The following is a 17,637-nucleotide window of genomic DNA, read 5'->3' as shown; positions in this document are numbered from 1 at the left end:
GCGCTCTTGGAATCCCCCCGAAAATGTGGTGCCTAGGCCGGGTGAGGCGGCCGAGCTCGACCTCATCGGGACTTCCGCGGCCGATCTGCGGGTGGAATTTGCCCCCCTGCTGCCAGGGCTCTGGAACTCCGGCCGGCCTGAGCCGACAGATCCGTTCCCGTAGCCGACTCCCGAGGCCGACTTTGCGGTTCTCAGCCCCTCGGAGGCCTAGGCCGAACGTTCCAATAGACAATATACAATAGCTGCAGGAGTAGGCCAATCGGCCCTTCAGGCCAGCACCACCATTTAATGTGATCATGGCTGATCATCCACAATCAGTATCCCGTTCCTGCCTTCTCCCCATATCCCCTGACTCCGCTATCTTTAAGAGTTCTATCTAACTCTCTCTTGAAAGTATCCAGAGAACCGGCCTCCACTGCCTTCTTACACAGATTCAGCGTGTCCAATCCCTTAATAATCTTATATGTTTCAATAAGATAACCTCATCCTTCTAAATTCCAGTGTATACAAGCCCAGCCGCTCCATTCTATCAACATATGACAGTCTCGCCATCCCTTGGAATTAACCTCATGAACCCTACGCTGCACTCCCTCAATAGCAAGAATGTCCTTCCTCAAATTTGGAGACCAAAACTGCGCACAATACTCCAGGTGTGGACTCACTAGGGCCCTGTACAATTGTAGAAGGACCTGTTTGCTCCTATATTCAACATCTCCTTATGAAGACCAACATGCCATTTGCTTTCTTCACTGCCTGCTGTACCTGCATGCTTACTTTAATTGACTGATGAACAAGGATCCCAGATCCCGTTGTACTTCCCCTTTTCCTAACATGACACCATTTAAATAATAATCTGCCTTCCTGTTTTTGCTCTCAAAGTGGATAATCTCACATTTATCCACATTAAACTGCATCTGCCCACTCACCCAACCTGTCCAAGTCACCCTGCATTCTCATAGCATCATCCTCACAGCTCACACTGCCACCCGGCTTTGAGTCATCTGCAAATTTGCTAATGTTATTCTTAATCCCTTCCTCTAAATCATTAATGTATATTGTAAACAAGACTAAGTGGGACCCGTTGCGTCCCAGCTTCATAGGGGAGGGCTGGTTCCCCAACGCAATATTCCACCTCTCCACCAATTCCAATATTGGTGGCCAGTGGGGGGGGAGGGGGCTTTCTGGAGCGCTAGTATGGGTGTTGTGGGCTGACGGGACTGGTTTCCAGAGGGCTAGTATTGACATTGTGGGCCAAATGGGTTCTTGGGCTGGCGACTCAGTCACTCAAGCCTGTTGTGCTGGCAGCTCACTCACTCACGGCTGGTGGGCTGGCAGTTAATTCACGGCTATTCCTTGAAATTCCACTTCAAGCCGGGTGCAGGGCCACCAAATTCAAGTGCAGTGTCATACCACTTCAAGCAGGGTGCAAGGCCACCAAATTCAAGTGCAGTGTCATAACACCTCAAGCAGGGTGCAAGGCCACCAAATTCAAGTGCAGTGTCCTACCACTTCAAGCAGGGTGCAAGGCCACCAAAGTCAGAGAGTTGTGACCTCTCCCTCCCCCCTCTTGCAGCGACTGAGCCACGCCCAAACTTCCGGGTTTTATAGTCCCTCCCCCTCCCACCGGAAGGGGCGTGGCCTTCATGGCGTGATTCACAGGAGAAAGAATCTCAATATTTTTTAAACACTAATAACTCTTATTTTTCTTCGATGGGAAAAATCCTCGGCATCTCATGAGCGGAGGGGGATTCTGAGTAAGATGGCCAAAAATCACAACCGTATGAGGTAGCAATTTTCCTAAAATCAATATACAGCACAAACAGGTAATGGTCAAGAATAGACTTTTAATTATATAGAAGGCAACACCACTTTTCAATAAGGCAAGGCAACTTTTGCATTTTCAATCAAACCAAAGGCAACTTTAGCATTTTCAAACCAACCAAAGGCAACTTGAGCATTTTCAAACCAAAGGCAACTTTTGCATTTTCAAACTACATTTTCAAACCACATTAAGGGCCCTCACAGGTCAGTAAAACCACTCAGTTTGGTAGACATGTGCTCAGTGTTATTCACAGCTCAGACTGAGAGCCGCGACCTCTAGCTCCCCCATCTTGCAGAGAACTGAGGCACCTCCACACTTCCGGGTTTTATAGTCCCTCCGGAAGGGGCGTGGCTTTCATGGCGTGATTGACAGGAGAGAGAATCTCAACATTTTTTACAAAACTACCCAAATCATTCTGTATCAATAATTAGATTATCATATACATTTTTCATTATTTTATACTGCCTCGCAGCGCCGGATACCCGGGTTCGATTCTGGGGAAACCCACATGGTCACAGGGAGACAAAAATGTTGGAGAAACTCAGCTGGTGAGGCAGCATCTATGGAGCGACGGAATAGATGACGTTTCGGGTCAAGACCCTTCGTCAGACTGATGTGGGGGTGGGGGAAACAGAAAGGAAGAGGCGGAGACAGTGAGCTGTGGGAGAGCTGGAAAGGGGAGGGGAAAGAGGGAGAAAGCAAGGACTACCTGAAATCGGAGAAGTCAATGTTCATACCTCTGGGGTGAAGCATACAAATTAGCCAGAGAAAGCAGCTTACCAGAGGACTGGGAGAAATTCAGAGTCCAGCAGAGGAGGACAAAGGGCTTAATTAGGAATGGGAAAATAGATTATGAAAGAAAACTGGCAGGGAACATAAAAACTGACTGCAAATGTTTTTATAGATATGTGAAGAGAAAAAGACTAGTTAAAACAAATGTAGGTCCCTTGCAGTCAGAAACAGGTGAATTGATCATGGGAACAAGGACATGGCAGACCAATTGAATAACTACTTTGGTTCTGTCTTCACTAAGGAAGACATAAATAATCTGCCGGAAATAGCAGGGGACCGGGGGTCAAATGAGATGGAGGAACTGAGTGAAATCCAGGTTAGCCGGGAAGTGGTGTTAGGTAAATTGAATGGATTAAAGGCCGATAAATCCCCAGGGCCAGATAGGCTGCATCCCAGAGTACTTAAGGAAATAGCCCCAGAAATAGTGGATGCATTAGTGATAATTTTTCAAAACTCTTTAGATTCTGGAGTAGTTCCTGAGGATTGGAGGGTAGCTAATGTAACCCCACTTTTTAAAAAGGGAGGGAGAGAGAAAACGGGGAATTACAGACCAGTTAGTCTAACGTCGGTAGTGGGGAAACTGCTAGAATCAGTTATTAAAGATGGGATAGCAGCACATTTGAAAAGTGGTAAAATTATTGGACAAAGTCAGCATGGATTTATGAAAGGCAAATCATGTCTGACGAATCTTATAGAATTTTTCGAGGATGTAACTAGTAGAGTGGATAAGGGAGAACCAGTGGATGTGTTATATCTGGACTTTCAGAAGGCTTTCGACAAGGTCCCACATAAGAGATTAGTATACAAACTTAAAGCACACGGTATTGGGGGTTCAGTATTGATGTGGATAGAGAACTGGCTGGCAGACAGGAAGCAAAGAGTAGGAGTAAACTGGTCCATTTCACAATGGCAGGCAGTGACTAGTGCAGTACCGCAAGGCTCAATGCTGGGACCCCAGCTATTTACAATATATATTAATGATTTGGACCAGGGAATTGAATGCAACATCTCCAAGTTTGCGGATGACACGAAGCTGGGGGGCAGTGTTAGCTGTGAGGAGGATGCTAGGAGGCTGCAAGGTGACTTGGATAGGCTGGGTGAGTGGGCAAATGCATGGCAGATGCAGTATACTGTGGATAAATGTGAGGTTATCCACTTTGGTGGCAAAAACAGGAAAGTAGACTATTATCTGAATGGTGGCCGATTAGGAAAAGGGGAGATGCAACGAGACCTGGGTGTCATGGTACACCAGTCATTAAAAGTAGGCATGCAGGTGCAGCAGGCAGTGAAGAAAGCGAATGGTATGTTAGCGTTCATAGCAAAAGGATTTAAGTATAGGAGCAGGGAGGTTCTACTGCAGTTGTACAGGATCTTGGTGAGACCACACCTGGAGTATTGCATACAGTTTTGGTCTCCTAATCTGAGGAAAGACATTCTTGCCATAGAGGGAGCACAGAGAAGGTTCACCAGACTGATTCCTGGGATGTCAGGACTTTCATATGAAGAAAGACTGGATAGACTCGGCTTGTACTCGCTAGAATTTAGAAGATTGAGGGGGGATCTTATAGAAACATACAAAATTCTTAAGGGGTTGGACAGGCTAGATGCAGGAAGATTGTTCCCGAAGTTGGGGAAGTCCAGAACAAGGGGTCACAGTTTAAGGATAAGGGGGAAATCTTCTAGGTCCGAGATGAGGAAAACATTTTTCACACAGTGGTGAATCTCTGGAATTCTCTGCCACAGAAGGTAGTTGAGGCCAGTTCATTGGCTATATTTAAGAGGAAGTTAGATGTGGCCCTTGTGGCTAAAGGGATCAGGGGGTATGGAGAGAAGGCAGGTACAGGATACTGAGTTGGATGATCAGCCATGATCATATTGAATGGCGGTGCAGGCTCAAAGGGCCGAATGGCCTACTCCTGCACCTATTTTCTATGTTTCTATATAAACTACCCAAGTGAAATACGAGGTGCTGCTCCTCCAATTTGCCGTGGGACTCACTCTGGCCATGCAGGAGGCCCAGGACAGGAAGGTCGGATTCGGAATGGGAGGGGAGTTGAAGTGTTGAGCCACCGGAAGATCAGGTTGGTTATTGCGAACCGAGCGGAGGTGTTGGGCAAAGTGCGAACGTGCAAACACCGTACAGACAGCAGCCGAGGTCAAGATTGAACCAAGTTCTCTGGCGCACTTTACCTTTTCCAGGAGATGATATAACGACCTGAAGCGACCCCGCTCTGATTAACTGGTGCTGGCGGGCACTGCAGACAGAAGCACTCACTGGCACTCTCGCCCGTCTGTAAAACCACTGCACAAAGAGTTTTGTTTTAAATGGCAAGTAATACATCAAAGCATGAAATCACGACTACGTTGTAAATCTTTCCATTCACCACTTGAATAATTGACTCTCTGTTCTTTGTCATTGTCTGGGCAGAAGTAATAGTTGCCAGTTCTTTCTCAGCAATCCTTTCTTAACAAATGGACTCCATGGATAGACATGCAAGAAACTGCAAACGCTGGAATCGCGAGCAAAACACAAAAGGAGCTGCCTGAGGAGGAAGCAGTGCTGGGGTAACTCAGCGGGTCAGGCAGCATCTCTGGAGAACGTGGATAGGTGACTGAGTTACTCCAGCTCTTTGCTTTTCCTAAACCAGCAGCTACAGTTCCTTGTTTCTACATTGAATTGCCAGAGGAGGTAGACACAAAATGCTGGAGTAACTCAGCAGGGCAGGCAGCATCTCTTGATAGAAGGAATGGGTGACGTTTCGGGTCGAAACCCTTCTTCAGAGTGAAAGTCGGGGGAGATGGAAAGGTAAGGTGTGAAAAAGGAGACATCAAAGGGGACAAAGCTCAAGGAAAGTGTAGAATTGATCATTGTTAGCAAGGGGAAGCTGACAACGAAGCATACAAAGATAAAATTTAATCAGGAGTCAGAGACTGGTCGGAGAACTGGGACGGGTGAGGGACTGAGAGAGAGCAAGGGAATGCAAGGGTTACTTGAAGCAGAGGAGTCAAAATTCATGCCGCTGGGGTGCAAGCTGCCCAAGTGAAACATGAGGTGCTGTTCCGCCAATTTGCTTTGGATCTCACTCTGACAGTGGAGGAGGCCCAGGACTGAAAGACCAATGTGGGAATGGGAGTGGGAGTGGGAGTTAAAGTGTTGGGAATGGGTGGGGGAGTTAAAGTGTAGGTAAGTGATTGAGGTACTCAATAGATTCAAAAGACAATAGGTGCAAGAGCAAGCCATTTGGCCCTTCGAGCCAGCACCGCCATTCAATGTGATCATGGCTGATCATCCCCAATCAGTACCCCGTTGATCCCTTCTCCCCATATCCCCTGACTCCGCTATTTTTGAGAGCCCTATCTATTTCTCTCTTGAAAGCATCCAGAGAACCTGCCTCCACCGCACTCTGAGGCAGAGAATTCCACAGACTCACCACTCTCTGTGAGAAAAAGTGTTTCCTCGTCTCCGTTCTAAATGGCTTACTCCTTATTTTTCAACTGTGGTTCTGGACTCCAACATCGGGAACATGTTTCCTGCCTCTAGTGTGTGTAAGCCCTTAAGAATCTTATATGTTTCAAGGTAGGTATAATAACAACATTTAAAAGACAGGTACATGGATAGAACGGATCAGGGGCCTATGGGCCAAACCCAGGTAGACGAGACGAGCTTAGATGGGGTGTCTCGGTGAGCATGGATGAGTTGGGCTGTACGACTCTGTACTAAGCTCTGGTACATGTGGCTTGCGAATCCCTCGGTTCACAACCACCAACCAATGTTAATGTCAATGTTAACCGAGATATTAACCTGTCTTGCCATAGAGGGAGTACAGAGCAGGTTCACCAGACTGATTCCTGGGATGGCAGGACTTTCATATGAAGAAAGACTGGATAGACTCGGCTTGTACTCGCTAGAATTTAGAAGATTGAGGGGGGATCTTATAGAAACTTACAAAATTCTTACGGGGTTGGGCAGGCTCGATGCAGGAAGATTGTTCCCGATGTTGGGGAAGTCCAGAACAAGGGGGTCACAGTTTAAGGATAAGGGGGAAGTCTTTTAGGACCGAGATGAGAAAAACATTTTTCACACAGAGAGTGGTAAATCAGTGGAATTCTCTGCCACAGAAGGTAGTTGAGGCCAGTTCATTGGCTATATTTAAGAGGGAGTTAGATGTTGCCCTTGTGGCTAAAGGGATCAGGGGGTATGGAGAGAAGGCAGGTACAGGATACTGAGTTGGATGATCAGCCATGATCATATTGAATGGGCTCGAAGGGCCGAATGACCTACTCCTGCACCTATTTTCTATGTTTCTATGAGATCTCAAAATCATCCCAGGGTTGACTGGGTTGACATATGACATTCACTTTGGTCTTGTGTTCATTGTGAATTTGTTGCTGTGACAGGTCTAAATGTACAACTGTGGGTTCACTTGGTTGCATAAGGATAGCAGGTACTTGACTAGTTCATGATCGTAAGTGATAGGAGTAGAATTAGGCCATTCGGCTCAACAAGTCTACTCTGCCATTCAATCATGGCTGATCTATCTCTCCCTCTCAACCCCATTCTCCTGCCTTCTCCCCATAACCCCTGACACCCATACCAATCAAGAATCTATCTCTCTGCCTTAAACATATCCATTGACAATAGACCTCCGCTCACATCAACCTACCTGATCTACCGGTGGCTCAGCATTTCAACTCCCCCTCCCATTCCGAATCCGACCTTTCTGTCCTGGGCCTCCTCCATGGCCAGGGTGAGCACCACCGTAAATTGGAGGAGCAGCACCTCATATTTCGCTTGGGCAGTTTACACCCCAGCGGTATGAACATTGACTTCCCCAATTTCAGGTAGTCCCTGCTTTCTCCTTCCCTTCTCAGCTCTCCCTCAGCCCACTGTCTCCACCTCTTCCTTTCTCCCCCCGCCACCCTCACTCAGATCAGTCTGAAGAAGGGTCTCGACCCGAAACAATGCCTATTTCCTTCGCTCCATAGATGCTGCCTCAACCGCTGAGTTTCTTCAGCATTTTTGCCTACCATTGACAATAGACAATACGTGCAGGAGTAGGCCATTCGTCCCTTCGAGCCATTCGGCCTTTGAGCATTGACTTGGCTTCCACAGCCTTCTGTGGCAATGAATTTCAGAGGGCGGTGGAGTCATGTTCTCTGGATGCTTTCAAGAGAGAGCTAGATAGGGCTCTTAAAAATAGCGGAGTCAGGGTGTAGATTGACTATGCATGTTAACCAATCACACATAGTTAGCATCATTAACCACACCCTGCTATAACGTTTATATTAACACTTGCTTCTGGCAGTTCGAGCAGCAGTTGGCATGTTCTGACATCTAACCATCCTTCATGCTGTTAAAGTTTAAGTGCTGATTAAAGATGATTTTGGATCACATAGCGTGTCTGGAGTTCATCTACACAGGGGATATGGGGAGAAGGCAGGAACGGGGTACTGATTGGGGATGATCAGCCGTGATCACATTGAATGGCGGTGCTGGCTCGAAGGGCCAAATGGCCTCCTCCTGCACCTATTGTCTATTCACCACCTTCTGATTAAAGAAATTCCTCCTCATCTCCTTCCTGAAGGAACATCCTTCAATTCTGAGGCTATGACCTCTGGTCCTAGACTCTCCCACTAGTGGAAACATCCTGTCAAAGAGTATCGAAGGTTATGAGGAGAATGGGGTTGAAAGAGAAGGTAAATCAGCTATGACTGAATGGCAGAGTAGACTCAATGGGCCAAATGGCCTAATTCTGCTCCTTTGACATGAACTTGAGTCTCCTCCGCACGCCCCCTGACTTGTACCTTGTGCCAACTGCGATTCCATCTGGTCCACCGAAGTCATAGAAGGGGCCAGCTCCAGTCTACTGGTGTCAATGGTGAGTGCCCACGGAGAGGCACTCAGGATGTCCATCATCAGCAGGAAGGGGATGTCTGCAAACACCCGGTCCATGTTTTCAAACTGCAAGACAAGGAGAAAGAGCCACATGCTAATTGTATGCTGAAAAATATCATAACGTCATAGGTCGCAAGTGATAGGAGCAGAATTAAGCCATTCGGCCCATCAAGTCTACTCCGACATTCAATCATGGCCGATCTATCTCTCCCTCCTAACCCCATTCTCCTGCCTTCTCCCCACGACCCCTGACACCCGCACTAATCAAGAATCTATCTACCTCTGCCTCAAAAATCCTTATCACTTTGTGCAGTGTGGTCACAGATATCCAGTTGATATCCTGCTTAGTTTATTGTCACGTGTACCGAGGTACAGTGAAAAGCTTTTGTTGCGTGCTAACCAGTCAAAGGAAAGTCAATACATGATTACAATCGAGCCGTCCACAAGGTACAGAGGAGTAGAAGTTTAAAAGTGAGGAGCCAATTATGAGAATCACCCAGTCTTCTTCAAAGATGGGCGGAGAAGATCTACAAGGCTGTGGCCAGGAGTCAAGGGCCTGAGCTATAGGGAGAGGTTGCGCAGGCTGGGAGCGCAAGAGGATGAGAGGTGATCTTATGGAGGTGTATAAGATCATGGCAGGAATAGATCGGGTAGATGCACAGTAGGGGAATCAAGAACCAGAGGACATAGGTTTAGGTGAAGGGAAGAAACAATTAGGAACCCGAGGGGTAACGGTTTCACACAGAGGTTGGTGGGTGTATGGAACGAGCAGCTGGAGGAGATAGTTGACGCAGGTACTATCACAATGTTTAAGAAACATTTAGACAGGTACATGGATAGGACTGTCATATGCTGAGAGAATGGAGCGGCTGGGCTAGTATACTCATGAGTTTTGAAGGATGAGAGGCTATCTGATTGAAACATATAAGATTATTAAGGGTTTGGACACGCTGGAGGCAGGAAACATGTTCTTGATGTTGGGGGAGTTCAGAACCAGGGGCCACAGTTTAAGAATAAGGGGTAAGCCATTTAGAATGGAGACGAGGAAACGCTTTTTCTCACAGAGAGTTGTGAGTCTGTGGAATTCTCTGACGGGCGGTGGAGGCCGGTTCTCTGGATACTTTCAAGAGGGAGTTAGATAGGGCTCTTAAAGATAGCGGAGTCAGGGGACATGAGAAGGCAGGAACGGGGTACTGATTGGGGATGATCAGCCATGATCACATCAAATGGCGGTGCTGGCTCGAAGGGTCGAATGGCCTACTCCCGCACCTACTGTCTATTGTCTATTGTTTAGAAGGACATCGGCCAAACGCAGGAGACAATTGAGATGGAATTGGCCCGTGGAAGTCAGCTATGGGAACGGATCTGCCGGCTCTGGCCGGGCCGGAGTTCCAGAGCCCCGGCTGAAAGGGGCAAGTTCGACCCGCCGATCGGCCGCGGAAGTCCCGACGAGGTCGCGTTCCATTTTTGCTGCAGAATCTGAGATCAGGTTTATGCAGAATTTTCTGTTTTTACACATATTTTAATAAGTTGAATTATCCATACACTTACTACTTCTGTATCCAGAAATCTGGAGAGGGTTCAACACTGATAGAGCAATAAGTAGATGCATTAAATTAAGGAAATGAGAATGCAGAGTTCTTTATTTTAATGCTGTATTTAGATGATCACACTTTCCTGTAATGATATATGATGTTCTTTAGTTTAGAGATACAGCATGAAAACAGGCCCGTTGACCCACCGAGTCCACGCTGGCCAGCGATCACCCATACACTCCCTCGAACCTATGGACTAGGGACAACTTACAGAAGCTAATTCACCTACAAACCTGTTCATCTTTGGCATGTGGGAGGAAACTGGAGCACCCGGAGAAAACCCATGTGGTCACAGGGAGAACGTGCAAACTCCCTGCTGACGGTCTTTGTACTCAGGATCTAACCCAGGTCTCTGGGGGGGCGCCGGAGGAGGGAGATGGCAGCCTTGCCGGCAGTCTGTTCGTTTTTTCATCCTTTTTGTTATTTTTAGCATTTGTTTAAAGTTTGTTTTAGAAACATAAAAACATAGAAATTAGGTGCAGGAGTAGGCCATTCGGCCCTTCGAGCCTGCACCGCCATTCAATATGATCATGGCTGATCATCCAACTCAGTATCCCGTACCTGCCTTCTCTCCATACCCTCTGATCCCCTTAGCCACAAGGGCCACATCTAACTCCCTCTTAAATATAGCCAATGAACTGGCCTCGACTACCCTCTGTGGCAGGGAGTTCCAGAGATTCACCACTCTCTGTGTGAAAAAAGTTCTTCTCATCTCGGTTTTAAAGGATTTCCCCCTTATCCTTAAGCTGTGACCCCTTGTCCTGGACTTCCCCAACATCGGGAGCAATCTTCCTGCATCTAGCCTGTCCAACCCCTTAAGAATTTTGTAAGTTTCTATAAGATCCCCTCTCAATCTCCTAAATTCTAGAGAGTGTAAACCAAGTCTATCCAGTCTTTCTTCATAAGACAGTCCTGACATCCCAGGAATCAGTCTGGTGAACCTTCTCTGCACTCCCTCTATGGCAATAATGTCCTTCCTCAGATTTGGAGACCAAAACTGTACGCAATACTCCAGGTGTGGTCTCACCAAGACCCTGTACAACTGCAGTAGAACCTCCCTGCTCCTATACTCAAATCCTTTTGCTATGAAAGCTAACATACCATTCACTTTCTTCACTGCCTGCTGCACCTGCATGCCCACTTTCAATGACTGGTGTACCATGACACCCAGGTCTCGCTGCATCTCCCCTTTTCCTAGTCGGCCACCATTTAGATAATAATGTTCTTCTGTTTGTTTTATGTGTTTTGGGGGGGGTCGGGGGAAACTTTTTTTTGAGGTTCTTACCTTCCCGGAGAGGTGATCAAGTTTCGGGTCACATTCTCCGGGCTCTGCGGCCTACCATCGCTGGAGCTGGAAGCCGCCTAGGACTGTTGTGAGCCCCACCGTGGGGCGCGGACTTAACATCGGAGCGTATCCCTTGCCTGGGATCGCTCCCACCGCGGCCTGCGGACTTACCATCAAGGGCTCGCAGTCTCGGGAGAGGCCGAGTCGGGAGCTCCAACGTCGCAGAAGGTTCGTCCAGCCCCGACGTGAGGTTTGATCGCCCGGCGCGGGGGAGCTGACATCCCCCCGATGCGGGAGCGGATCGCCTCGACGCGGAGGGCCCGAAAACCGCCGGCTACGGGCCTCAAGATCGTCCCGTTAACGGGGGGCTCGTGGCCCTCAACCAAAGAAGAACAAGGGAAGGGACTTGAACTTTATTTTCACCTTCCATCACAGTGAGTAATGTGCAGGAGTCACTGTGATGGATGTTTATGTTAAAATGTGTTTTTGAGTCTGTTGCTTTTTTAAATTGTATGACTGACCTGGCCAGTGAATTTCACTACACCAATTGGTGTATGTGACAATAAATCAGCTTATGAACTTATGGAGCTGCGAGGCAGCAACTCTACTGCTGCACCACCAGGCCGCCCATTATAGTAGCAATGTTACAAAATTTTGAGATTTTAAAAATCAAGTCTGTAATTTATCCCATCAGATAAAGCATAAAAATAAGTTTAATTTGACATCTAATTCACTTTCATATCTCAAGTATTTAAAAAGTTATGGCCATTTTCATACTCGGAAATGAGCATCTTGTTCCCTATTGATTTTCTATGGACATAACAAAAAAGTTGTGATCGTGAACAGTCAAAAGCCCATAACTTTCTTAAAAATTAAGAGAACTGAATGAAATTTTCAGTTATCATAGATTGAAGCATTCTGAAACAAATATAAAATAATCTTACTTGGATGACCTGAAATTAAAGCATATAATTAGTTAGTTACCTAATTGTAGCTAATTTCAGACTTCAATTACTAGATCTAAACATCTATCTATTTCTTAATAAATGATTAACATTTTTAAATAGCCTAAATGTCCAAATAATATTCACAAATAATTCACAATAAAACATGATTTTTAAATCTCATTTACATTAATTTATAGGCCAAATGGAAGGAATTCAGTGTTCAATTGCTGTAAATAAATGCCCATTTAAATCAGCTTTCCAGTGGGTCCCTGTGGAACGCGCTGGTTTAGAACGTTCACATTGCGGTAGATTTGTGCCTCAAATGCCCAGAAAAATACTGCGCGATATAATGGGCCCAAATTGAGCTACTCGCAATATTAAACTTTGTATAAAGGGATCTTTAGAAGCCCTTTTGAATGTAAAAATATACAGCATACCTTCTGCTATTTTCTTTATGAGACCCTGCGGTCGCTGACGGTCGCGGGTTTAAAGATTGATTTTTAAACTACTATAACTATTATTCAAGGCCTTTAAACCTAATAATAGCTTTTGCGACGGGGTCTTCCAGCGATTTTTCGTTAATAATTAACTAGGCTGAACATTTTCGATTGGAACAGCTTAGAGAAAATCGCGTTTTAAACCCGCCCCCTCTAAACGGCGCCAAAATCGCGCACAGCCTCAGCAGCAGATCTTCAACGACGCTTCAGGTAGGCTTTGCAACATACCTAATTATAGTCACACGGCCATCAGTTGCATAACTGTAGATGAACAAATATTTACAAATGATGCAGTTATTTTTACACATATCGTGACGTAAAGTAAAGATTGCTGAACAGGGCAGGAAAGAAGAGACGACAGACGCTTGAATCTTGAGCAAGGCACAAAGTGCTGGAGGGACGCAGCGGGTCAGGCAGCATCTGCGGAGTGAATGGACAGGCGATGTTTCCGATCTTCAGATGGTATGAGAACTTATTGTGGCAACTTACTTTTGTGGAAACAAACTTTGCAGTGACGTCGAATGGGACAACTGTTTCAATGGTGATGGTCTCGTCCTGAAAGGTAGAGAGATTTTTTTTTTAGGATTTCAACGCCGTCACCAGTTTCGAAACTTAGACCTAAAATCGTACAATTTATGAAATTGGGGGGGGAGGGGAAGGTCATTCAGCCCATCAAGTTTGTGCCAAGTCTTTCAAAGAGTCATAGTCATGCAGCGTGGAAACAGGCCCTTCAGCCCAACCCAAAGATCCAATGGCAGATCACGATAGACCACTCCTTCTAAATGCAATGGGCTGACGTGTAGTACGCAATGAAGCGGAACGTGGGCCTTTTTTTCATCCATTTCTGTAACCCGACCCGACTCGCAGTGTAATCAACGTTGCGGGGGAACAGTTTGTGTTAATAAATTAAAATTCTGAAGATGAGAAGATTTTTCCCAACTAACTTTTATTTTTACGAGGATGTTTCCGTAACCGGCTTCCGTCTCCGCGCTAGTATCCTATGAGATCTTTGGTGCGGAGACGGAAGACGGTTACGGAAATGGGGCCGAAAATTACCCATGAATCTGCCCATGACCGTACTACACCTTTTTCGTCGAGTGATCTATCTTGCTTGCTATAGGATCTTTGGCCCAACCTGCCCACATCAACCAACATCTATACTTGTCCCACCTGCCTACATTTGGCCCATGTCCCTCTCAGATTCAAGCACGTGTCATCTCTGCCCTATGCGTTGTTTAAGAAACAACTGCAGATGTCTACCTGTCCTATCCGTATACCTGTTTAAATGTCCATTAAACTACGTGGTTTAATCTAAACAGCTTTTTCACTGCAAGACTATAAATTAGTTTTGTGTGTGTACGAATTGCCTTTATTAACCCACAGCAGAATTTTTCATAAGTTCATAAATCACAGGAGCAGAATTAGGCTATTCGGCTCATCAAGTTTACTCCGCCATTCAATCATGGCTGATCTATCTCTCTCTCCTAACCCCATTCTCCTGCGTTCTCCCCATAACCCCTGGCACCCGTACTAATCAAGAATCTAACTGTCTTGCCTTAGAAATATCCACTGACTTGGCCACAGCCTTCTGTGGCAATGAATTCCATAGATTCACCACCATCTGACTAAGAAATTCCTCCTCCTCTCCTTCCTAAAGGAACATCCTTTAATTCTGAGGCTGTGACCTCTCGTTGTAGACTCTCCCACTAGTGGAAACATCCTCTCCACGTCCACAGGATATAAACAAAGAATTTAATGGGTCCATTCACAACTTCAAAGAATTTGCTTCCAATGAGGTCGTCGAGGGCCTGTGCTATAGGGAGAGATTGGTTTTACTCTAGGCTAGTTTTATTCCTTGAAGCGCAAGAGGCTCAAGGGCGATCTTATAGAGGAAATAGAGTCATATAGCGTGCATAAGATTAAGAGGGGAATAGATAAGGTATCTTTTATCTAGGGTCGGGGAATCAAGAAGCAGAGGACATAGGTCAAAGGTGAAACGGGAAAGGAGAAAGATTTAATAGATACCTGATGGGGTAACTTTTTCACACAGAGGGTGATGGGTATCTGGAACAAGCTGCCAGATGCTGGTCTATGACAACATTTAAAAGGCTTTTGGTCAACTACATGAATAGAAATGTTTTAGAGGGATATGGGCAAAATACAAGACTAGTGCAGATGGGGCATCTTGGTCATCATGGGCAAGAAGGACCGAAGGGACTGTTTCCATGCTGTATAACTATGATTCTTGTGCACTGAGCCCCACGAACAGCAATACGTCGTTTTAGTAATGTTATTTTAGGGATAAATATTGCATGGGAAGAACACAAGCTATGGTCCAAGGCTTAAACCCATGTGGCATGACTCAAGATCAGTGGCATTCTGACAGCATATTTGAAACAAATTGACCTTTCACTTAGTTACAATAAAGATAAGAGATTAACATGGCAAAATATTTTCAATGAATAGTCATCAGTATTTTTTTCAGGAAGTTGAGGCTGACAATTTGTGCATGGTGACTCGAGGACAGCAATAAGCCGTTAAAGTAGCGTTAATTTATAGATAAATAATGTACAGGAAGAACTCAACCTGTAGTGCTATTGCATCTAATGTTTAGTTTATTGTCACGTGTACCGAGGTACAGTGAAAAGCTTTTTTGTTGCATGTTATCCAGTCAGCAGAAAGACTATACATGATTACAATCGAGCCGTCCACAGTGTACAGATACAAGGAATAATGCTTAGTGCAAGGTAAAGTCTTGTAAAGTCCGATTAAAGATAGCCCGAGGGTCTCCAATGAGGTAGATGGTAGGTCAAGACTGCTCACTAGTTGGTTGTAGGATGGTTCAGTTGTTTGATAACAGCCGGGAAGAAACTGTCCCTGAATCTGGAGGTGTGCATTTTCACACTTCTGTACCTCTTGCCCGATGGGAGAGGGGAGAAGAGGGAGTGACCGGGGTGGTATTGATTATGCTCAAGATCAGAGCATGTTTATTTCTGCTAGTATATTTAGAATAGATTAACATGGCAAAGGAGAAAAGCTGATGCAGCCACAGTTTCACGGTTTAAAAGAGAAACCACCTACCTTGTGACATTTGCAAATGATTTCTTTGCCTTCAACGACGGTAGTAACAACATAAGAGACGTGAACCAAGAAAACTCGCGTTCCAACCTGCGCGCACCTGATGTAAATAGGCTTCTCCACCTATGCATGATTTAAACAATAAGTTATGAGCGTTATTAAACATCATCCAACGTTAGCATTTTACTTAGACAATAGACAATAGGTGCAGGAGTAGGCCATTCGGCCCTTCGTGCCAGCACCGCCATTCAATGTGATCATGTCTGATCATCCCCAATCAGTACCCCGTTCTTGCCTTCTCCCCATATCCCCTGACTCCACTATCTTTAAAAGCCCTATCTAGCTCTCTCTTGAAAGTATCCAGAGAACCTGCCTCCACCGCCCTCTGAGGCAGAAGATTCCACACTCACAACTCTGTCTGAAAAAGTGTTTCCTCATCTCCATTCTAAATGGCTTACCCCTTATTCTTAAACTGTGGCCCCTAGTTCTGGACTCCCCCAACATTGGGAACATGTTTCCTGCCTCTACCGTGTCCAAACCCTTAATAATCATATACGTTTCAATAAGATCCCTTCTCATCCTTCTAAACTCCAGAGTGTACAAGCCCAGCCGCTCCATTCTCTCAGCATATGACAGTCCCGCCATCCCGGGAATGAACCTTGTAAACCTATGCTGCACTCCCTCAATAGCAAGACTTAAAAATGAACTTGCCAAATTAGGACCACGATGCCCCATCCACCTGAGTGTTTCGCCCATAAACTTCGAAATATACACCTCGAAACACGGACCTCGAAACATTTCCCATTCATGTACCTGTCCACCTCTATTAGATGTTGTTATAATACCTGCCCCAACTACCTCGCTTGGCAGCTTGTTCCATTTATCCACCCCCACCCTTATTGTGGAAAAGGTTACCCCTCATGATCTTATACACCTCGAAAAAATCATCCCTCTGTTTTCTGCACTCCAAGAAATAGAGTCCGAGTCCAGAGATGCAGCGTGAAAACAAGCCCTTCGGCCCTCCGATTCCATGCTGACCAACAATCACCCATTCACGCTAGCTGCATCCTACACTCTATGGACAATTCACAAAGCCAATTAACCTACAAACCAACATACATATTTTTGGAATGTTGGAGGAACCCTGAGTACCTGGAGAACACCTGAGGAATGCTGCAGTCTGAAAAATAGCCCCAACCCAAAACATAACCCCATCCATGTTCTCCAGACTCAGCATTTTGTGACCATCCTTGTAAATCTTCTCTGCACGCTTTCTGTAAACTTGGACAATTGATCCTGCTCTCTCCATATCTACAGTTAACCCTTGTTATTACAGACCTCTTTAAAATGGATTTTGGTTATAGCGCAATGTCTTTTCAAGATCACAGGCTGTTAGTTACACTGTGGAGGCATTGAAATTGACGAGGCATTGAAATTGACAAGCATTCACTTTGATCCACACTTAACTCTATTAAACAATGCAACCTCCTCCCCACCTTCAGAAGGATCTATCACAGTTGTTCCTCAAAAAGACAGCCAGCATCATCAAAGACCCACACCATCCTGGCCACACACTCACCTCTCCGTTGCCATCGGGAAGAAGGTACAGGAGCTTGAAATCTGGAACATCCAGGTTCAAGAACAGCTTCTTCCCCACTACCATCAGGCTATTAAACACGACATCAAACAAGCTCTGAACAATAACAGTCTATTGCACTATATCTG

General features: G+C 45.7%; 1 protein-coding gene and 1 long non-coding RNA gene across 3 annotated transcripts in view; one reads left to right on the top strand and one right to left on the bottom strand.

The window, feature by feature from the left end:
* The window catches only part of trappc11 (trafficking protein particle complex subunit 11), an 87,236-nt gene that overhangs the window by 12,190 nt on the left and 57,409 nt on the right, over positions 1-17,637 (bottom strand). For both annotated transcript variants that reach the window (XM_033018521.1, XM_033018522.1), the window contains 4 exons: positions 15,916-16,035; positions 13,324-13,389; positions 8,420-8,576; positions 4,805-4,916 (listed from right to left, as the gene is read on the bottom strand). In XM_033018521.1, the coding sequence (XP_032874412.1) occupies positions 4,805-4,916; positions 8,420-8,576; positions 13,324-13,389; positions 15,916-16,035 (455 nt within the window). The remainder of the gene's footprint in view (positions 1-4,804; positions 4,917-8,419; positions 8,577-13,323; positions 13,390-15,915; positions 16,036-17,637) is intronic.
* Positions 1,236-17,528, top strand: LOC116971385. The gene is made up of 3 exons (XR_004411486.1): positions 1,236-1,246; positions 13,488-13,493; positions 17,322-17,528. It is a non-coding gene; the product is annotated as an uncharacterized LOC116971385 (long non-coding RNA).

Source organism: Amblyraja radiata, chromosome 3, assembly GCF_010909765.2.
Source record: "Amblyraja radiata isolate CabotCenter1 chromosome 3, sAmbRad1.1.pri, whole genome shotgun sequence".
NCBI lineage: Eukaryota > Metazoa > Chordata > Chondrichthyes > Rajiformes > Rajidae > Amblyraja > Amblyraja radiata.
Note: the sequence above shows the minus strand (reverse complement) of the source record. Positions and strands in the feature narration are given on the sequence as shown.